This window comes from Eublepharis macularius, chromosome 6 (genome assembly GCF_028583425.1).
Source record: "Eublepharis macularius isolate TG4126 chromosome 6, MPM_Emac_v1.0, whole genome shotgun sequence".
Classification (NCBI taxonomy): Eukaryota; Metazoa; Chordata; class Lepidosauria; order Squamata; family Eublepharidae; genus Eublepharis; species Eublepharis macularius.
In genome coordinates, this window is record NC_072795.1 from 64,587,731 (window position 1) to 64,610,646 (window position 22,916).

The window sequence follows — 22,916 nt, forward strand, 5'->3', positions numbered from 1 at the left end:
TGAATATTGTATCTGTGTAATCTCCTTGTACGTTAAACATTGCTGTTCATTATCAACAGTTCTTGGATCTATTATTTTGTACGAAACCACCCATGAAGGAATTCCATCCTCCATGTACGCTTTGTATTTCTTCCAGACCGTGAAGAGGCTTCTTCGAATGTAATGGTGCAGAAACATAGAGTCCGCTTTTACTTTGTCATACCACATGTATGCATGCCATCCAAATAATTTTTTATGTCCTTCCAAGGCCAGAAGCTTACGGTTTTTTAACATTATCCAGTCTTTCAGCCATACCAGACATATTGCTTCATGGTATAACCTTATGTTGGGCAGCTGTAGACCACCTCTTTCCTTCGCATCTTGTAGTACCTTCATTTTCACTCGAGGTTTCTTGCCTGCCCACACAAAGTCTGAAATTTTCCTTTGCCATTTATCGTTTGGAGTCTCGGATGATTGGAATAGTTTGCAACAAGAACATTACTCGTGGTAAAACATTCATTTTTACTGCTGCTATTCTTCCCAACCAGGATAGGTTCAGTTTGTTCCATTTTATTAAGTCTCTCTCTATTTGTATCCATAGTTTCTCATAATTATTTTTAAACAAATCTATATTTTTCGCAGTCAGTTCAATGCCCAAATATTTTACTTTATTAGTTACCTCACAGTTTGTTATCTCCATTAGATCTTGCTGCTTCTGCTTAGTCATGTTCTTACATAAAATCTTTGACTTCTTTTTATTCACATAAAATCCAGCCAGGTCTCCAAACTGTTTTATTTTCTCTATTACCTTTGGCATATTTTCAATTGGGTCCTCTACTATTAACATTATATCATCTGCAAAGGCCCTAACCTTGTAGGAAAACTCTTTTATTTTCATGCCTTGAATTGTATCATCCTCTCTTATTTGAATCATCAGTATTTCCAAGATCAAGATAAATAGCAATGGTGACAAAGGGCACCCCTGTCTTGTTCCTTTACTTATTTTCAATTTTTTAGTCAAGTCCTCATTCACTATGATTGCTGCACTTTGGTCTCTGTAGATTTCCTTGGCCGCTTGCATGAACTTTTCTCCCATTTGCAGCTTTTCCATAGTGGCAAACATAAAATCCCAGTTCAGATTATCAAATGCTTTTTCCGCGTCCACGAAGAAAAAACCAACCTCTCTGTCACAGTGCTTGTCATAATATTCAATAGCGTTTATCACTGTCCTCAAATTGTCTTTAATTTGTCTGTTAGGTAAAAATCCCACCTGCTCCTCAGCAATGAACTCCGACATCCATCCTTTCATTCTCTCTGCCAACACCTTTGCAAATATTTTATAATCATTATTCAACAAGGAGATTGGTCTGTAATTCTTAACATTCGTCAAATCTTGACCCTCCTTCGGAATCAGTGATATGTTGGCTTCATTCCATGAATCAGGAACTCTTTGGTTTTGCATTGCTCCGTTCATTGCCTCTTTCAGGAAGGGCGCCAGTTCATTAACCATCACTTTGTAAAACTTTGCCGTTAGGCCATCTGGTCCTGGTGCCTTCCCTAATTTGGTTGATTGTATAGCGTCTCTTATTTCTTCTTCTGTCACTTCCTTATTTAGTTTCTCTTTCCATTTTTCGGGGATTGTCGGAATTTTCATCTTCTCTAAATATTCCGCTATTGAACTCTTACACACTTCTTTTTTTTGGTACAGTTTTGCATAGAATTTAAAGAAGGCTCTACTAATCGCAGCTTGATCCATCAACACCTTCTCATCTTCCAGAATTTTACTTATAATTTTCTTCTCCTTCCTTTTTTTCAATTGCCACGCCAAATACTTCCCGGGCTTGTTAGCACCTTCAAACGACCTCTGTTTCATCTTCTTAAGATTCCATTCTAGTTCTTTGTTGTCCATTGCCGTCAATTGCTCCTACAAAATTTTAATGTCCTGATATATTTTCTTTTTCCCTGGTCTTTTCTTAAGCTGTATCTCTTTGGCTTTTATTTTATCCAGAATTTCAGATCTCTTTTCCTCCTTTTTCCTCCTGCTCCTTGCATTCAAGTCCATTAGTACACCTCTTATCACTGCTTTGTAAGTGTCCCATACCTTGTTAGTCGGCACTTCTTTATTCAAATTGTATTGTATAAAAAATTTGGTCTCTCTTCATAGCAACGCAATGTTTTCTTCTATTTGTAACAAATCTTCGTTTATTCTCCATCCTTTCCTTTTGAGATTTTTCCCAAATCTCCACATATTTGGATTGTGATCTGAGCCTACCTTAGGCATTATGTCCACATCTCTTGTCCATAGTGCCAAGTCTTTAGAGGCCCAGATCATGTCAATTCTTGATAGTGTCAAATGTCTCGCAGAGTAAAATGTATATTGTCTATTTTTAGGATATTGTCTCCTCCATACATCCTCTAAGTTTTCTTGTTCCTTAAGCTCAAAAAAAGTCTTTGGCAATAATCCTCTTTTATTGTGAGCTGCTTTAGACTGCTTATCGTCTTCCAAGTTTGTAACTCCATTGAAGTCACCTGCCAAGATTATGTGATCGTAGGATAGGTCATCTAATTGTTTCTCTATTTATGCACCATTAGGTGCATAAATCCCAATCAACAATGTCTTCTTAGAATTCCATATAATTTCCACTGCTACATATCTGGCTTCTACGTCGTTTAACACTAGTCTGGGCTGCAATCATCTTTTATGTATAGTACAACACCTCTCTTTTTCTTTTTAGAAGCAGCAACAAATTCTTTTCCCAGTTTAGCAAGTTTCAAATATTTTACATCTTGCTTTCTAATATGTGTCTCCTTGCAGACAGACTATGTTACATTTTTGTTTTAACAGCCAGTGGAAAGTAGCTCTACGTTTTATTATTTTAGGATTACTGATGTTTTGAAAATCAAAGAATGTTTAGGCATACAGATAGAATCACTATTTTAAAAGTTAATTGAGTGTTTGCTGCCAATTGTGAATTCTGCCCAATTTGCAGTTATTTAAGGTAAAAAAGAGATATAAGAGGAAAGCTGCTTGTTATTAGTGGGCTTTCCCTTTTCAAATTTGAGTCACTTAAGAGCAAATGTACCCACAGAGGATAGCTCAAATTGTCTTATTAAGCAAGCAAAGCACCATGGCCATTTTTCACTCTCCTTAACCCTTATCTTTGCCACCTGCTTCTCACTGTATGCATTGGCACAGTCCAGAACTGCTCCATTCTTTTCCTGGACTTTTTGCTTCTCTCTCTCTTTTTTAAAGTTTTGCAAGGAAAAAAAGGTAGATAGTAAACAATAAAGACAGTAAATAATGCATAAAATAGTATAAACAAAATATGTAACAGTACACAAAGACAATAGAAACAGAATATATAACAGCATATTATACTACAAAATATTTCTCCTCTCCATTCCCTTATTTGCATACACTCAACATTTTATATTCAAGATTTTAAAATGTTAATTTTATGGGTGATCTACTTTAGTCATTGCTATTCTTAGTTTTTCTTAATTTTCAACTACATAGTCAGAAAGTCTTCCCATTTTTTAAATTCTAAGATTGGTCTATTATGAAATGTAGGGTGCAATATGAGCTGCCTCCTCTGCTCGTGGGGAGGGCAGGCTAAAAATTGAATAAATAAATAAATACAATTACGTTTAACACTGTTTCTACATGATTGCTACCAATGTTTTTAATTGTTCTTAATTGTTTTTATGTATTTATGATGTAAATCCCTTCTGAGCCCACTCACAGGGAGAGTGAACTAATTAATAAATAGACAGACAGACAGATAAATAATGTATATAAGAGGTTAAATTTGGCCATAGATGTGTATTCATACAATTTGTTCATCCACTCAGTCACATCTGGGCAAGAGTCTGTCTTCCATTTGACTTTTTGCTTCTCAGTTACCACTGTTTCTTCCCTTTCCTTCTTTTTTATCTGTCATGTGTAGGTGTATGTCTCTCTAGTCTGAAACAGCCTATATGCATTACTTAATCTTCATTCAGGCACTTCATATAGTACAGCAGAATGACACTTGTCTTACATACATCACTAAGACTTTCATATAGCCACTTCAAATATGTACTCTGAGAGAATCTTTGTGGAAGAAAGCACAGGTGTTGTATTGTTCTAAGTGCAATGCAAGTGTTTTTCTGCTGCAGATGCAGTTTAGAAAGCTGATATGTGTTGGCTTCTTAGCCCATGTAATCACTTATATTGTACTTTTGCATGCTTTCCTACATAGTGATCACCTCAGTGCATGGGAAGAAGGAATGTGTGAAGGGCCCTTCAAGAATATTGAGAGATGTACCCAGAATCCTTTTGTTTTTCTGGCTTCAATTTCATTCCCAGTTTTTTAGTGTTTACTTTCCTTTGTTTCTCTTGCAGGCGCCTAAATAATAATGAGATCACAGTGCTGGAAGCCACAGGCATCTTCAAGAAGCTCCCACATCTAAAGAAAATGTAAGTGTGTTTGTGAGATTCCAGTAACAGAGAGAATCTCCTTCCTACACAATATCTGGGGGATGTTTCAGGACAATGGGGGTGGCAGTAGGGACAGGGCTTTAAATTCAGCAGTCTTCCAAAGATTCAGAACTTTTTCACAGCTGAGGCAGACCTATGAGCATGTCTAGACCCTTAAAAACAGTGTCAGTAACAGTATCAGAGAATACTTCTGCTTAATGTCACAGGTCCAAGGCTAAAAACAGGAGAGCTCCCTGGAGGCTGTATGCAGAAATGAGAAAGCTTTCTTCCTATTCCCGCAGTCTGCTCTTCACATCTTACTCCTTTTCCCCCAGAAACCTGAGCAACAACAAGGTGTCAGAAATTGAGGATGGGGCCTTTGAGGGGGCGACCTCAGTCAGTGAGTTGCACCTGACTGCTAACCAGCTGGAGTCAGTGCGCAGTGCCATGTTCCGGGGCCTTGATGGGCTGAGGACATTGTAAGTTGCTTCCAACTGAAGTGGGGTGCAAGAACAATATTTGTGGATTAGCAGTACATGTGGGGAGCAGCAGGAGTGTGGAGGATGCTGCCAGACATCTCTGAAGTACTTAGTAGAAAAGGCTGCTTCCTGCTTTCTTTCCTCTCCAGGATGTTAAGGAACAACCGCATCAGCTGCATCCACAATGACAGCTTCGCAGGGCTGCGCAATGTGCGCCTTCTCTCTTTGTACGACAACCAAATCAGCACTATTGCACCTGGTGCTTTTGACACATTGCAGTCCCTGTCCACTCTGTGAGTCTTGACATCAGGTGGGAAAGTCCCTCCCAAATCAGCCAGGGAGGAGGGTTAGGGTTAGGGTTAGGATGATCTTGCCCTCTCCTGGTCTGGGGCTGGCACTGCAAAACTTATGGCTTATCTAATGTGTCACAGTGAGTCTATCACTGAGGTAACGTTTGAACCAGGGACTGACTTCCTGGCTCAGAGTTCACAATATTAGCCAGTTTGCTGCATCTGCTTTAGCCTAGCGAGCACAAGTGTGGCTTGATTTGCAAAAGGGCAGAGGTCTTTCCTGCTATCCCTCTTCATGGATGCTTAGGTTACTTATGCCCTATCTTATCCCTTTCACCCAGGAACCTGCTGGCTAACCCCTTCAATTGCAACTGCCGCCTGGCCTGGTTAGGTGACTGGCTTCGCAGGAGGAAGATTGTGACAGGGAACCCCCGCTGCCATAATCCAGACTTCCTGCGTCAAATCCCACTGCAGGATGTGGCCTTCCCTGACTTCAGGTGTGAGGAAGGTAACTGAAAGGCACTGTGTGTTTTGGATAATATTATAGAGGAGAGAATTACACGAACTGTGGATATGGCTACATAGAATCTTTCATAAACCCCTTTCATAAGCCTCTTTGAATCTCTTCTAGTGGGTCAGTGTACTCTAGTGTTAGAATCCTTGTCTAGCCCCCTTCTATCTCTTTCCCTACCTAACACTGTTGCAGTATAGATTTAAGCACAGAGATGCACATATACAAATGCATATTGTGGAGCATTTGGATTCAGTGGAGCACAGAAGTGTTGCATATTGAAACAAACTTTTAATATGCCAAATGTCCATTAGCACAGCCTGTACAGCATGTGTAAAACTGTTGCCTTATATCTCAGTTCTACAAAAGATATGTACACATGTGGAGATAAGTTTCCTTATAAAGACTGGCTGAAGTGGGAACCCAACTGAGACTGTACTGCACAGATGAAATAATGTATGTGAAACTATGCCCATTGTCCCCTTAGAAACCATGTGGGCAGACTCTTTTGAGTCGTAGCAACAGCAGCCATATGTGTATGCTTGTACACATATGTGCATATTATACAGTGCAGTCTGCTGCTCTTCTCAAAGTTCCCTGAACTGGAATGACCATCTCTAGTGTTCCAGCATGGACCCCTTTGCTATCCATCAGTTTTTACATGGACTTCTCTGGCACTGCCAAGATACGAATTTTGCCAGGGATGTAGCAGACCCTGTTTATTTAACGGGCTGCTAATATGGTTGTCGACTAGTTTCAAACATTTTCTAAGTCAATTAATTGATGAAAAGTAAGTCAAGTTACAGCGCAATCCTGAGACCCGCTGGGGCGGCAGCGACTGTACACCCATGTATACTGCTGCACCGCTAGTCCATTCCCTAAGCCTGAAATAGCTTAGGGAGCTGACTGACTTATGTCCCACCCCGGCACACCCTGTGGCATGCCAGCACAGGATTTTATACCACAGTTATGCTCGCACCAGGCCACCCTGGGCTGGCACCAGTGGAGGATCCAGGTGGAGAGGTGCTGCACCACTGCGCGGGCGTAGGGGGGGTTTATGCCAGCATAAGTCTAGGATATACCAGCGTAACTGCTGGTCAGTTCCCTGAGTGCTTTCATCCCCCCACTTGCTCAGGATTGTGCTGTTAAATCAGCTATTTAACCATTCAGTATAAATGAAAATACAATTACTCAACACTGGAGATATTTTGGAGATGTTTAACACAGGGTTACCTTCCTAAATATCCTAAAAATCATTTGTTGTTTGGCAAAACAGCTTAATCAGTTAGCCCTGATTCAAATAGAAGTTTCTGATATGATGTATGTGGAAGATGGTTGGAGGTGGCTGCTGATCAGAAAAACAAATTAATAGCCCCGTAGCTCTTTCAGGACACTTTTCTGCACTGAGTCTTTTATAGAAATCAATGGAAGAGCATTTATGTCAAAGGGACCATTCACACCTTTTCCAATTAAAAACTACATTTTTAGTTTGAAATAAATCTCATAAATGAATTAATCTTCTCTGCTCTAATTGTTGGTGCCTGTGGCCATTAGAAAAACAGGAGCCATTAAAGTGGTCGGGGAAGGCAGAGATCCTGATTTCCCTGGAGAGATTTGGAATAATACCTCCATCAGGATTCTTAAATGCCATCATAATGCCCTTTTTCTCTGTGGCTCCTTTGGCTTGTACCTTGGCAGGTCAGGAGGAGGCAAGCTGTTTCCCACGCCCTCAGTGCCCCCAGGAGTGCACTTGCCTGGACACTGTCGTTCGTTGCAGCAACAAGCACCTGAAATCCCTCCCCAAGGGCATCCCCAAGAATGTCACAGAGCTGTAAGTAATGCCGATTTGACAGTGCCTTGGAAGAGGGATGTTGTGAGGACGCATGTGTTGCTTCTTTGGGTTAAGGGGACAGGAATAACCAAGTGAGGAACTACCTGCATCAGTCCTCATTTGACTCTGTGAAAGCAGCGACATCCTTGTAAGGTCTGCGTACTTCCCTATCCTGATGCTTTTTTTTTTAATGTAAGTTCAAAAACCAGATGCTTAATGGTCTATGAATACATACTTTTTTGAAAATAATAACAATAATAATTAGTTTGAATTATTGGTATGTGGGGCGTACAAAAGAGACCTAAATGATCGGTCCATGAAGTTAGTTAATTATGTACATAGCTATTGAAATGGCAGAGACTGAAAGATAGTAAGCGTGGAACTCGCATCATTTCAGATTTAAGAAATTTGCATGTATATATACCTATTACATGTTTATTGAAATGTCTTTGATATTGACTGTACAGACTCACACAGTGTAATCCACCTTGAGTCTCAGTGAGAAAGTCAGACTATAAATAACATAAGTAAGTAAATAAATAGATAAAATAAAGGAACATGTACTCCTAAAAGGATGCTTGCTCCTACATTATATTAGAAATACAATGAGAAGCGCATATGTTTACAAACACAGTAGCAGTCAGATGGTTTCCCACTAGCTGGTCGCACCGTCTGAGCGACTATGCCCCTCACTGCTTATGGCTCCTAAGTTCACAATCCTTTTCTGGATGCCATTATTAGCATTCTGCTGTCCTTTCTCAGTTGTGATCTCTGATATATCCTTGATTGTTCTTGCAGCTATTTGGATGGCAATCAATTCACCCTGGTGCCTGGACAGCTCTCTACCTTCCGTTACCTTCAGCTGGTGTAAGTAGGTGACCAGTAAACAGAGGTGACCTCACAATCCACAAGGGATTGCCGTTCTCAGTGAGGCAGGAGAAGTACGGAGCATCACATCTACTTTTAAAAGCCATTTTCCAGGATTAGATCGGAAGGCTCTTGACCCTTCCTGCACCTTCATATCTGGTATCCAGGCTATTTATCCATAGGAATGTTTGGAAGTGAAAGACTGATGAAGAGTGATGCAGACTTGTGCCTCTGTGGATGCTGATCAACTGTTTTGGTTTTCAAGGTTCAGCCAAACTAGGATCAGTGCAGTGGGTTGATGGGGAACATAGAAAGCCTTAGTAGAATAGGAACATAGTAGAATAGTAGTATTCTAGTAGAATAGGAATATAGGAGGCCTTAGTAGAATAGCTGCATCCCTATAAGTGTACTCTTTTGCCCTGCTGCTTGCCAGGGCAAAAGAGTACACTTACAGGGATGCGGCTATTTATGGCAGCATCAAACATCTGAAATTACATCAGAAGCGAGTGCCCAATAACACCATGTAGATATGAATAACATTGGAGCAGAAGGCCTGGCTGAATTGTGCACTCAGGTGCTGCATTACCCAGCCTGTTCTGGGCAGTAATAGGCAAACAAAGTATATCTCATAGAAAACATGAGACAGTATAGAACAGCGATGGCGAACCTATGGAACGCATGCCACAGCCGGCCCGCAGAGCCCTCTCTGTGGGCACGTGAGCCAGGGCTTATTTGGAGGCATGGGTTTTGGCCCCACCCATGTGATTCCTTTTCCCAGGGCTCATTTGGAGCCCGAACGCACAGGAACGGTGTTCCAGTAGAGCTGAAGAGAGGTCACGTGGGTTTTGGGCCCGCCCACGTGATTCCTTTTCCTCTGAGCGCAAGCCGAGTGGTGCTGGGCTTCAAAGGAACAGTAAGCTGCTTGGATTCCTTCTGCTCTGCTCCTTTGCTTTCATTTGTGATGTGGGGGGGAGAGAAAATGAATGAGTGCAAGGCGAGTGGTGCTGAGCTCCAAAGGAACGCAAGCTGCTTGCATTCATTCTACTCTGCTCCTTTACTTTCATTTGTGATGGGGGGGGGGCTCTTTTAAGACAAAATATGTTAATTACTTTGGACAACTGTATGAGTTGTTTCTAAACTAAAACCTCAGTATTCAAGTTTAATTGCAGTGCTGGCACTTTGAAACAAATAAGTTGGTTTTGTGTTGCAGTTTGGGCACTCGGGCTCAAAAAGGTTCACCATCACTGGTATAGAACTTTAGAGAAATGGATACGAGGAGGATGGTGAAGGAAGTTAGCACAGAAGATGGGAAACTCTTCCTGCTTCCTTTGAGCTACATAAAGAGTGAGAGGAGGCAATGGCAGTTGGGAACGTTGTGAATCACATGAAATTTAAAATGCGTTTAAAATATAATGTGCAGCTGTTCTCTGCAGCTGAGGAGAGTGTAAGACAGACTTGAGGAAAAGAGATTGATAATTGGAAATATTTTAAAATTTCACCTTTCTTAATTGAAAGGGCACATTCCCCAAACAGGCTGAAATTAAAACATTCTTATGATCGTTGGGACATTCTGAACAGAGTGCAGTTAACTCAGGCCAAGTAGTGGGTGAACAAAACTCCTCCGCAAGTGCATTCCAGTCTAACTATTTTCTCTTAATATAAGAACATGAGCAGAGCCTGCTAGCTCAGACCAAAATTCCCTCTAGTCCAGCATGCTGTTTCACACAGGAGCAAGTCAGAGGTGCTGTAGGGCCAAACAAACAGGGCACAGAGGCCAAGGCTTTCCACTGATGCTGCACAGGTATGTAGAGGTTTTCTGCCTCTATATATGGAGGTTCTATATATTGGTTCTCTACATATTGGCGCTATCCATGTATCTGTCTAACCCTGTTTTAAAGCCATCCATATTCATGGCCATCACTGTGTCCACTAGCAGAGATTCCATGGTTTAATGACTCATTCAGTAAAGACAGTAAAATGGAGTTTCACTTATCTGTAACTGTTTTATATCGAGTGGTCTTCTGTGTAGTCACACATTGGGGTGGGGGTACTGTGTAGGCCCAGTATGGGACTGCAAGGAAGCCAAATCTATGAAAGAAGTATTTCCCTGTCTGTCCTGAACCTTTTCCCCAACAACTTCATTGAGTGCCCCTGAGTTGTAGTATTAGGGGAGAGGAGAAGCTCAATCCACTTTCTCTACTCCATGCATAACTTGATAAACCTCTGTTACTTCCCATTAGCCACCTTTTTCTAGATTGAAAATTCCCAGATTCTCCAGAGTTTCCTCATAGGAATGGTGCTCCAACACCTTAATCATCTTGGTTGTCGTCTTCTATACTTTTCCAGCTCTGCAATATCCTTTTTGAGATATGGTAACCAGATCTCCACACAGTATTCCAAAGGAAGGTGCACCATGGTTCTATGCAAGGGAGTTACAGTACTGGCCATCTTATTTTCAGTCCCTTTCCTAATATTTCCTAACATGGAGTTTGCTTTTTTCACTGCTGCTGCGTACTGCATATATAGTAATCATCCATATCTTTGGGGGGGGGGTGTCTTTGAATTGTTTCTGCTGGGGTCACATTAGTCTCTGTTCCTCTGGGCTTCTTTGAATACCAGAATAACTTTATTTTAAACTTGGATATTTTTTAGAAACAGATTGTCTTCCCAAAGGAAGAAAGAGCCTTCTCTCTGAATGCCCTCATAGATGTGGTACTTCTCTAGGCGTCTCCCCTCCACTTCCCGTGTATGAAGCAGTTTATCAAGACTCCTTTCCAGTAGCACCAGACAGCAAAGTGATTAGAGGAATTAGCTGGCATGGTGCAGTAACCTGTCCAGAGGATAAGGCGAATGAAGGGGCTGTTGTTTATGCTGGAAATGCAACTCTGAAACCACAGTTGCACATGAAAAGTACAGAGGACTCATGTGCTTGAAGTAGGACCTAAGTACACATTTTCCCCTGGATATTCCTTGGGACCATGTAATCAGACGTTGCTGGTTTGTGCTGGGAACTAAATTCATATCCATGTGAAGGCCCAATTCTGATTGGGACTTCAGCACACCAGCAAAAGGGCTTCAGCCTCCCCCTCTTAGGTGCCATTTTTCAAACTTGATGCAGCCCAGAACTGGCAATATTTGCCTTGATGGGGGCTCCACATATACTGATGGGGTACACCTAGGTTTCCTCAGTGTGGCAAATAGCAGTCCCCTGGGGTCATTTCAGTGGGAGCATCTTTGTATATGCCAGAGTTCCAGTCATGATGAGCCCCCACGTGAATTGGATTCCCAGCACAGATTTCCAGGTATACATCTGGAATGGGTAGTGTGTAATGGATAGTTAGCACTCCAGTGGGTACTGAGAAGAGGTCAGAATGTGCTGAAGGATGAGTATATCAATGGTGATGTTATAGCCTGTCTGGTATTTCTTTTCTTACAGGGATTTGAGCAACAACAAGATCAACTCCCTCAGCAACTCATCTTTCACCAATATGAGCCAGCTTACCACCTTGTGAGTACCTAGTGAAAAATCTGCATAGCAGATCAGAAAGAGTGCACTGCTGCAGCTTTTACTGCTCAGAGCAGCTGTGTTTACTGCTAGCTGCCCTTGATCCAGGGCCGGACCTAGGGTGCCCGGTGCCCGGGACAACCCGATTCCGGCTACCCTTGCATGCTCCCGGCGCTGCGTGATGATGTCTTGCCCAGCAGGACAGGGGGCAAGAGGCAAGCTGGCCGCCCCCTCAGCCAGGCAGGCGAGTGGTGCGGGTGGCCTCCCAGCTCTCCGTGCCATTCACCTGCCCGGCTGAGGGGGCAGCCAGCTTGCCACGTGCTCCCTGTCCTGCTGGGCAGGCAAATGGTGCAGGCGGCCTCCCAGCTGCCCGTGCTGCTGCTGGTGCACTCCTGGCGGCTGGCAGCTGCGCCTGGTGCCCCCTCTTTGGCAGCACCGGGGGCAGACTACCCCCCCTTTCCCCCTCGATCCAGCCCTGCCTTGATCTATAGAGGCCACCAACTGACTGAAGAGGACATTGCTAGAAAGAGTGGACAAGGCTGTTTCCAAATATCTAAACACGAGTGCACGCCTACTATAGCATCCTCCTGCCTATGAGAGCTCACACCACAATAGTAAAGAGTCCAGTAGCACCTTTAAGATTAACCAACTTTACTGTAGCATAAGCTTTTGAGAACCACAACTCTCTTTGTTAGATGCCAGTTCAATTTTAGATTCTGAAAGTTGTCAAAATCCACATGAAAGGTAGAGGTCAAACCCCATCCTGACATCAGTTTAAAAATCCTAAAACTGCTATATAATCATAAATGCTGGGGATTTTTTTCTTGTTCTACTGACAGTGAAATTCGGTGTGTGCCAGGGCTCCAAGTTTTAACAATCAACCAGGAAGTCTGGAAATTTACATTGCTAATTTAGAAGTTGCATTTAAGATTGAAAGTATCAATCAATTTGTAATTAACTGATTTATTTGTTATCAGCATCTTTAAATTATAGGTTGTTAATCAGATTTCAGTCAAACCCATCCCATATGAAAAAGATGAGGGACAGTATTGACTTTGAATACCATACTGTTGCCTCCGCCCTTTGCATACCTATGTTACTTGTTTTGGGAGGGAAACAAGCTATCAGTCTTATAAATTTAGACTATTACTTACAGTGAGATTCTGTAATATTTTGATCATTAAAGTAATTAATTACTGGGCATGAAATAAAATAGCATTTTGACTAAACATTTTTAATTTGCAAGCTTGTCTAGTGTTATCTGTATTATCATCAGTTGTGCCGTTTTAAGCTCATGCCAGATTATGCTGTGTATTGTACATGAAGTGAATAAAATATGAATTGACTGTGATACCAGCAATCACACAGGAGGGAATACACCCAGACCCCAAGAATAAAAAGAGACCCCATTTTTTGTGAGTTGCCTTTGGGGAACATTGAAACACTCAATCCAGCTAGAGCTTGGGGGAAGGAAATCAGACACCCTCTCAGTCAGTGTGTGGGATGTGTTCAGAGAGACTGTGATAATCCAGATTATTCTTTCCTTTTTCCATCATCACCCAGGATCCTCAGCTACAACGCGCTCCAGTGCATCCCCCCGTTGGCCTTTGAAGGTCTCCGTTCTCTACGACTGCTGTAGGTACCTTGTACTTTGCATTCATACATGCACACACACACTGAGTCATGCCAACCTGAAGAGTTCACCACAAGCTCCTTCTCCTTCGACTTCTCCAAGAATTCAAATTAGTCTATTCCTCTGGAGTCTAACCCTTATTCTTGATGGGAATGGGAAACTGTTTCTTTAAGAAGCTTAGCAGTGAGGCAAAAGGTAGCAGGGGAAGGACTGTTTCGTTTTGCACTGAGCTCTTAGATCCTGTACTCATAGGCTACTTTTCTAATGTGTGTTTGAGGGCCCATGGCAAATCACTTGGCTTTTCCTGTGCCTTTAGCTAACTAGGCCAGTCTACCAACCCACCCCTACCCACCCCTTGGACAGGGCAGGAACTTTACCTGACGCAGCCCAGTCCCCAGGCATTAAGAACTATCGTCTGTGCTTGTGTGTAGGTCCCTCCATGGAAACGATATCTCCACTCTCCCAGAGGGGATCTTTGCTGACGTCATCTCCCTTTCTCACTTGTGAGTATCTGTGTCAGTCTGAGCATCCCCTCTCCCTCTAGGGGACTCCTGTTGGGGATCTGATTTGCACTCCCTGGGACTGTACCAGGGGTGTACCAATCAGAGAACATAATTTATTTTCATCTGTTTTGTTCAGTTGGTGGGAGAATTCCAGAACACTGTGCTAGGAAGAAGTGAAATCTTATTTTCATTTGTTTTAATGGCTGCCAGAAGTTCTGTGGGTGGGTGTGTTTGAGATGCTGCGAAGTGATGGAATCAATCCAACCGCATTTTGCTGCAATTCATACTTGCATCTGTGACCAGTTTTTAACCCCTATAGATAAGGCAAAGGAGTGAGGCCCCTATGGGATCCTGTTGGTTCTTGACACCCAGATGGTCAGTAAGACTTGGTTAGCGAAGTAACTACACTGTGCCTCTGTTTTCCCCACCACAGTTCAGGGGAATGTGGGGCTGCTTCTATACGTGTTCTTTGCTCTGCAACATCCAGTGATGATCTGTGTGAACACTCCGCATTTCACTGGAAACAATTCACATTTCATTGCCACTCACTGAGCGATGTCATCAAGTACTAAGATACTAAGTGATGTGCACTGCATGTGTGAATCAGCCCTAAAACTCCAGAATGTGAATGAGGAGAGACTAGCCCAGAACGTAACCATCTTGCTTTAAGCAGACAAATTCAAAGACAGATCTGGACACCTGAAGATTAACATTCAGTTCCAGGGCCATTGTCTAGCATGCCAAATCAAAGCTGGGTTAACTGGTAGAGTCTATAAACCGCCACAGTAGTGCCCAGATGCAGAAAGCCACTGTGCCTTTAATAGTGATGCAGAAGCTTTGGTTCTCCCTGCCCCACAGAGCTATCGGTGCCAACCCACTGTACTGTGATTGCCACATGCGCTGGCTCTCAGGCTGGGTCAAAACTGGCTACAAAGAGCCTGGCATCGCCCGTTGTGCTGGCCCTGCTGATATGGAGGGCAAGCTGCTGCTCACCACTCCAGCCAAAAAGTTTGAGTGCCAAGGTAAGTGACTGGGGCAGTGGGGAGAGGAAGGGAGTCTCCCAGTTGCTCTCTTCTTGTCTTCTCTCAGTCAGATGGGGGCTGCGCACAAGCAGCTAAGCGTCAAGACCAAGTCAAGAGCAAAAGTTGGGAGGGCACAGGTATTGAATGGGTGGGGGTGTTGCAGGCTGAGTGCATGGAAAGAGGAGCATTATTGGAGTTGCTAATGTGTGCAGATGTACATGAGTGGAGGGAATGATTTGATGCTCGTGGATGGATTGTGACACGTGGAACCTCCAGGCCCTGCTTGACTGGTCCGCAAATGCGTCCTGAACAGGGCTCAGGAGGTAGGATCATCCTTTCGGAAGGCAGACCTCTGGAGGAGAGTCACAGGCACGAGGCCAAGATGGCGCTAGGCGGGAGAACATGCTGCCTCTCTCCCATGTCAAGACACTACAACTAAATACATCCTAACAGACATAAAAGTCTCCATCCTAGGACCTTTCACCTGTGATTGCTTCTGACCAAGAATGCCTCTGCAGTTTTAAGCCCGTGACCTGGATGGGGCTGTGACCAAAGTGGCCACAGGCATTATAAGAGGATCCTAAGTAGAAACACTGACACACATAGTAAGGGCCTTGGTTATAGTTGCTCACTCCTGTGCGTGCACTTTCCTGTCCCCTCTATTTCTGCAGGCTCTCTGCCTCTGAGCATCCAGGCCAAGTGTAATCCCTGCCTCTCCAGCCCCTGCCAAAACAAGGGCACCTGTCACCCAGACCCTATGGATTCATATCGCTGTGCCTGCTCCAGTGGCTTCAAGGTGAGGAGGAGGAGGCTTAGCAAGACAATGGGGATGAGGGAGGGTGAAAGGGGGGGCATGACTTCCTCCTTGCTTTGAGAGCCATGCCGCTCCAGCAGTAGCCTCTCTGGGCCAAGGACATAGGCTCTGAGCAGGGCCCAGACTCATCCCACATTTCATCAGGGCAGTTGCTTGGCCCAGCCCGTCATTAGCCTCTGACTGCCACTGTTTTCCAGAGTAGGGGGAAAGCTCCAGCTACTTCATTTTCATATCTTGCTTCATTTAAATATATGCAAATGTCAGCCATTGCAGTTGAGTAACACTGAATCTGAAAGGGAAATGTTGCTAGCAAAACTTTACCAAAAGAAGGTGAGCCATTTTACTACAGGTAGCAACCCCAATCAGTTTCTTGGGTTTTTATGGCTGAGGAGCAAGCTTCTGGGGCTGAAAAAATCCACTTCCCAGCCAGAGTTTAGCCTTTCATTCTCTGAATTGTGGCTGCTTCCTCCTCTTATTTCAGGGTCGAAACTGTGAACTTTCTCTTGATGGCTGCTCCAGTAGCCCTTGTGAGAATGGTGGAACTTGTCTGTCTCATGAAGGGGATGGAGCCAGTTTCACGTGAGTGGCAGCTTCCCATCTGGGACAGGGGCTTTGCTTGGTCGTGGGCTGTATCTTCATATTCACGATGGTTTGAGATGCTTTACCTAGCTGGCGCTAATCCCAGTGGTGCACCATAGGCTGCCCAGCTATAAGGCCTTCTGTTTATCTTTAAGGCCTTCAACTAATGTGGCAGAGCAAAACTTGCTGCCCCTTTCCTTAAAGCAGCAGTCAGTAGTTGAAAAGATTGGGAAGCAATTCTTTGACATCCAGCCATGCACTCGTGCCCACCACCACTGTGTAAACAAGATCCATCTCCACCCCAGGCCCTCTGATTCTCTAGTTTCTTTCTATAAATATGGGCTGGATCCTGCGAGAGAAAATTATTAGCAGACGTGTGTCCCCCTGAATTAGTAACTTTTTTTGGCCTCTTGGGGTGCTATGGACTTCGCCTTGTAGCTGGACCTCTATGCACAGGACTCCTCCTCACTCCACTCTTCAGAGTACAGTGTGGGCGGCTTTCTGGGAAACAGACCATAATTAGTGGCTGAAAATAAACTGCAGGCAGTGGAGAGAGAATGGGGCCCCAGCCTTGTCTGTGCACCCAAATTGCCAGGATGCTAAATGGCCTCTCATCCTGTCACCATAACAACCCAGCATCTTCAAAGCCAGCACACAGTGTCCTTTGGGGATTGACAAAGCTGATTCTTTACACATGCCATGCTTCATTCTGTCTTTGGGAGAGGTAGAAAATAGAGAGATGACTCTTCTTGGAAAGGGTATCAGGGCCTTCAGCCCATAGAGCAACTCGTGTTTGTACAAGAAGGTCACCTGGTCCTTCACCCCTCCCAGCTAAATATGTTGCAGGCCATATACATGTATATGCCATCATATGCAAGATACCCTACACATGCTAATCTGCAATTTACTACCCTCCAATACTTCATGCAAATGCAGTGCATCTCTGTTGATCAGTGTCCACCTGTACATGGAGTGATGCACAATACATTTATAAGCATTCACATGCAGTTCACGACTACACTTATCCAGCTATTCCTGCATACCACTGCATGTATGAAGAGCACACTGCCAGAGAGAGAGCTTATGAAAAACCAGAGATAGAGCTATTTGGCAAAAGTGAAATAAATTTAGTATTATGGCTTTGGCATAAAAATATGGTCATAATCTGGTTTTGAAAACTGATTCTTATACTCTGTGGCTTCTCAGGCCTGTGCCTATTTCTTGTGTGAACCAAAGACCCCTCTTTTTTCCTCACATCATATCTTTCACACTATTGTTGAATTTAACACATGCTAAGCTCCATCTATCCTAGATCATTGGCAGAACAAGGATCTTCTTAATCCTCTTTCAGTCCAGTGGCCATCCAACTGATTCCACTTACATCCTTCAAGTCAGATACAGAAATGCCCCAGGTGCAAGACTGTGCAGTTTTCAGAGCCACAGAGGTCTTGGGGCTGCTTAGGAAAGACCCTGATTGCCTTAAAACCCTCCAAAATGCCCTATGGCAAACAGCTTCCAATTTCTGTTAAATAGCCATTATTTCCCTTCTGACAGGTGTTTCTGTGTGGATGGATTTGAAGGACCAACCTGCAGTCTAAAGACCAACATCTGTAATAACAACAGCTGCAAGAATAGTGGCACATGCATCAATGGGTCCACTAGTTATTCATGCTTGTGTCTTCCCTTCTATACAGGTACAGTAGGCATATCTGTGCAATGATGGATCCAGTGGACCCTGCAGGTCCCAACTCAGTAACCAGACTGTTGCAGAAATTTTCAGGACATGTTATGGTATTTCAGTTTCACACTCCATTACTGGAGGCAGGATTACAGCAGGGTTTTGAGTCCAGCGACACCTTTAGAGACTGACAAGATTTTCATCATACGAACTTTTGAGAGCCAGAGCTCCCTTTGACAGATACAGGTGGCAGGTTGATCATGAATGTCCTTTTACACAGAATTCAAGACTCTACAATACAAGAGACCCCAGTATTCACTGCAGATGGCCTTTAATTATTTTATGTTTTGTTTTATTTATTTAAAATATATACCATTTTTCTACTACTCAGTGGGACCTATGGATGGTCCCCCTACTTTTAGAGATGTCCCCTTTTGTAACTAAAGTGGATGCAGATTTCTCAAAATTGGTTCCCTTCTGCCTGCCCTATGAATCTGCCTTTCCCTTGCATACAGGAAGGGATCCCTCTTTCCTAGAGTGGTATTTAATTATGGATTTGGGAGTTAAATATGAACATTGTTCCACTAAGAAGAAAACACAGCGTGCTAAGACATGAGACCATAGCAATATATTTACATTGTGATTTGATGAGGGAAAGAAAGATGGGAAAATCTGATCTCTACAACAACTAGGTCTGTATGCTGGCCTGCTGTGCATCTGGAGGGCACATTGTATGAATTTAGGCACGCAGGAGGTCCTGCTGACTAACAGGTTCTGGCAACTGATTCATTTTCTTCTCTCTTCATTAGGAAAACACACTTCCTTTGTTGTGGATCCATCTCCATCTAATGTCACTTTCCACAAATTTGTGTGCGTGCACTCAAACACACATTCCTTTATATTGCCAGTCATTCCATCTAGCTAGTTTATCTTATATAAGTGCATTATTTGATGACATGCAAAAAGTGTAGAAAGTGGTATTGGAAGCAGAATTCAGCATCCTGAGAATCCCAGAATTTTTTTTTTCATTTAAGTTTCTGTTTTCTCCTTGCAAAGATACACTTGGAGGACTGACTTCCACTAGTTAAGAGGCAGGTTTTGGTGGCCCACACAACTCCTTGTCCTTCGTCATGACCACTGGTAGTAGAAGAATCTATGCATAACAATAACAATAAATTATCATATCATATAAATTATCATAGTTAACCCTGTTGCAGAATTAAGGTCTGAGTACGCTCAAATCTCATGTTTGGTTGGCCCCCACTTATAAGACAATAACAGAAGGTATTTGAGACATTTTAGCTTTTGGATGACTAGGCCTTCTGTACCAGACAATTCAAAACGGCTGCATAGTAGGTGGCTTGGGTGTATATTTGTTGATCTAGCAAATGTTGGAGAGCAAAGGTCATCTTGTCCTCCTCTCTCTCCCTGGGGAGTGCTGGCTCAGCCAGATCACAGGAGGTCTCTCTCGCTCCCTTCTCTATACACCCCCCCCCTCATCTTTCTTGCAGGGACTTACTGTGAGCAGCTAGTGGATGTCTGTTCTCCAGAGCTCAGCCCCTGCCAACATGATGCCAAATGCAGGGTCTCCCCTGATGGACCCAAGTGAGTGACTGGGGCCTGAGGGCTGGGAGAGGAAACTTTGAAATGCACAATAAGCAGGAGTCTTGGAAGTAGGCTCTGTAAAGACCTATACCAGAGATAGTAAAAGGCACACTGCCATGGCTACAGGCATCGTCTGGTGTATGTCCTGCTGCAGCTTAGAGCAATAGGCAGCCTGGCTCATTTAAGTGGCTTTTTCCTACCTCCAGGTGTGAGTGCCTGCCTGGCTATGTGGGAGATAACTGCAGTGTGGACTACGATGACTGCCTAGACCACCGGTGTCAGAACAATGCACAGTGCCTTGATGAACCAAATGGGTACTCCTGTTTTTGCACTGGAGGCTACAGGTACGTGTACTTGATGGGGAGAATACACATCTGTCCCCCAACCCAAACATCCTGCAGAGATCAACAGCAAGGCCTGCTCTCTGCCAGGAGATTCTCTCCTTCCACACACACAAAGGAGGCAAGGCTGTATCAGGAGGAAAAAAGAAAAATCTGGAGCTCACTTGGCTGTGTGGTTCTAATTATGCTTTGCTCCATCTGTGGTTGGGGCATCCAGATGAGAATGAATGGCAGATGAAGGTAATACACTGCTTTAAAAGTCCTACAGTGGTTCCAGATGTGTTCTGATTGAGGCACAGGCCTTGCAGTGTTATCTTTTTGAGTTGCTCTCCCAATTTGTGTCTTGTTGTGTTGACACTTCATTGCAGTGGCCAGCTCTGTGAGATCCCACCCCATGGCTCCCTTCAGCCTAGCCCCTGTGAGAGAGCAGAGTGCCAGAATGGCGCCAACTGTGTGGAGTTAGGCAGTCGTGCCTTATGCCAGTGCCTTCCTGGATTTGGAGGTCCAAAATGTGAGAAGCTGCTGAGTGTCAACTTTATAGACAGGGACACATACCTCCAATTCACTGACCTGCAAAACTGGCCCAGTGCTAACATCACTCTGCAGGTAAGAGATGGAAACCAAAGCCACCATTTTACCCCCAAGGTGGTGTGGCTATGTGGCTGGCCAGCCCCTGGGCCTGACATGGCACCTCTGCACTCCAAATAGCCCAGCTGGGCTAGAATGGGCAGTGAGAGGGTGGGATCAGTCCTGGCCAGGCTTGTGGTTGAAAAGAGATTGTGACAGAGCTAAGGGGCAGTCAGTAGCAAAAGTCAGGGTGCTGAGGAGCAAGGAGTCCCATCAGGCATCTGGCAAGTGGCCAGAGGAGCAGTTGGGGGGAAACGGCCAGCCAGGAGGCAGGCACAGGGCCCAGAGTGCCAGGCAGCCCCCTGCCTCCTGAGGCAGAAAGCAAGCTCTGGAAAGGGGTGTCTAATGGCCTCAAGGGCCAAGGAGCTGCCTTGGAGGACCCCCCAAACATGAAGGGAGCCTACCCAACCGACTGAGGACACCAGGTGAGAGGTGACTGCACTGGCTGCCCAGCAACCTGACAGGGCCATGACTGTGGGATGTCAGAGGGCACAGAGGTGTGTTAGAAGGCACTAGAGGGGAAGAGGCTGCCTCAGAGGGGCCAGCAGTGGACAAGTAGGGAGCAGAAGGCTGAGGAGGAGACCCATGGTCAGTCTAGGGTGTGGAGGCTTGAACTTGGTTTGAGGCCACAGGCAGCAGTGACAGGTTGCCATTGGTCATCTTGCCTAATCTGTGCTATTTATGGAGCAACTTGGAAGTAGAGTATCTTTTTTCTGCCCCTTGCTTGTTCACTTTTTCATTCTCTGCAGGTCTCTACAGATGAGGACAATGGGATCCTCTTGTATAATGGGGACACTGACCACATGGCGGTGGAGCTATACCAAGGCCATGTGCGTGTCAGCTACGACCCAGGCACCTACCCCAGCTCTGCCATTTACAGGTAGCCCTCTGCCGTTAGTCCCTCCCTCAGTCACAGTAAAACTTCCAGTACCTAAAGAAATCAGTATTGCTGCCTCAGTCACCTGCATGTTATCCAGTGGTAGAAAGGGAGGGATTTGGATTTGGATCAATGCCCAAGATTTGTGTTGAGGATTAGTGCAAAAGTCACAGGAGGAGATTTTTATTAGCTAATACAATGAAGAGCTAAATGTAGTTGCTGAACTTGTATGTTGGATGGGCAAGGGTGGTTGTAGATACCCAGTGGCAGGCTAGGAAGTGGGTATTGTGAGCCTTTCCCACCCCACACCTTCTTCTCTCCCTAGTGCAGAGACCATCAATGATGGACAGTTCCATACAGTGGAACTTGTGACGTTTGAGCGAATGGTGAACCTCTCCATTGATGGAGGCGACCCCATGACCATGGATGGCTTTGGCAAGGCCCACACTCTGAACTCTGAGGCTCCACTCTACGTGGGGGGTAGGGCTGTGACCTGGGCTCAGCTCAGTTGGGGAGGGGGTGAAATGTTTCTACTACAATAGGGATGGCTGCTGTCTCTGGCTGCTTCCACGTTTGCACCATTTGTATTATAAGATCCCTTCATCTTTAGTCTGGCCTGTTCTCTGCTCTGGAGGGTGTCTCCCTCCATCCCATAGTGATGCAAGAGCAGTTCTTTCAGCCAGAGCCAAGGACAAAATGGAGGAGAAACTGGCTGTGTGCCAGGTGGGAGAAAATGAAGGTTTATGGGATAAATTACTCCTCCAAATGGTTGAGCCAAGTTTTAACATTCTCCCTCCATATGCTCTGCTGAGGATTAGACACTTTCCTCCTTTCCCAGAATGCAACCTCTTTTTGCTTTTCCTGGTCCTCACCTTGGTATTATGGCTCTCCTCCACTAGGGATGCCCGTCGATGTGAACTCTGCTGCCTTCCGCCTCTGGCAGCTGCTGAATGGCTCCAGCTTCCATGGCTGCATCCGCAACTTGTACATCAATAATGAATTACAGGACTTTACCAAGACCCAGATGAAGCCAGGAGTGGTGCCTGGCTGTGAGCCTTGCCGCAAACTCTATTGCCTGCATGGCATTTGCCAACCCAACACAGCTCATGGCCCCATTTGCCACTGTGATCCAGGCTGGGTTGGGCCCCATTGTGACCAGCCCATGAGCAACACCTGCCAAGGGCACAAGTGAGTACACTGAGATACTACATCAATGAAACACCAAATAAAACAGCAATTAAGATACAGTAGAAAATTGAAACATTACCTATTGAGCTATAATGGGAAAAACAACCTTAGTCAAGAACAAAATCAAA

The 22,916-nt window shown here is 44.4% G+C and overlaps 1 protein-coding gene across 1 annotated transcript in view; it reads left to right on the plus strand.

Annotated features, from left to right (window-relative positions):
- The window catches only part of SLIT1 (slit guidance ligand 1), a 166,019-nt gene that overhangs the window by 140,748 nt on the left and 2,355 nt on the right, over positions 1–22,916 (plus strand). The window contains exons 17-35 of the mRNA XM_054982497.1: positions 4,364–4,438; positions 4,774–4,917; positions 5,067–5,210; positions 5,549–5,715; positions 7,417–7,549; positions 8,348–8,416; positions 11,853–11,924; positions 13,485–13,556; positions 13,986–14,057; positions 14,916–15,079; positions 15,751–15,875; positions 16,375–16,472; positions 18,027–18,166; positions 19,662–19,755; positions 19,962–20,099; positions 20,465–20,702; positions 21,473–21,603; positions 21,926–22,080; positions 22,500–22,788. Coding sequence (XP_054838472.1) covers positions 4,364–4,438; positions 4,774–4,917; positions 5,067–5,210; positions 5,549–5,715; positions 7,417–7,549; positions 8,348–8,416; positions 11,853–11,924; positions 13,485–13,556; positions 13,986–14,057; positions 14,916–15,079; positions 15,751–15,875; positions 16,375–16,472; positions 18,027–18,166; positions 19,662–19,755; positions 19,962–20,099; positions 20,465–20,702; positions 21,473–21,603; positions 21,926–22,080; positions 22,500–22,788 — 2,520 coding nt within the window. The remainder of the gene's footprint in view (positions 1–4,363; positions 4,439–4,773; positions 4,918–5,066; positions 5,211–5,548; positions 5,716–7,416; positions 7,550–8,347; positions 8,417–11,852; positions 11,925–13,484; positions 13,557–13,985; positions 14,058–14,915; positions 15,080–15,750; positions 15,876–16,374; positions 16,473–18,026; positions 18,167–19,661; positions 19,756–19,961; positions 20,100–20,464; positions 20,703–21,472; positions 21,604–21,925; positions 22,081–22,499; positions 22,789–22,916) is intronic.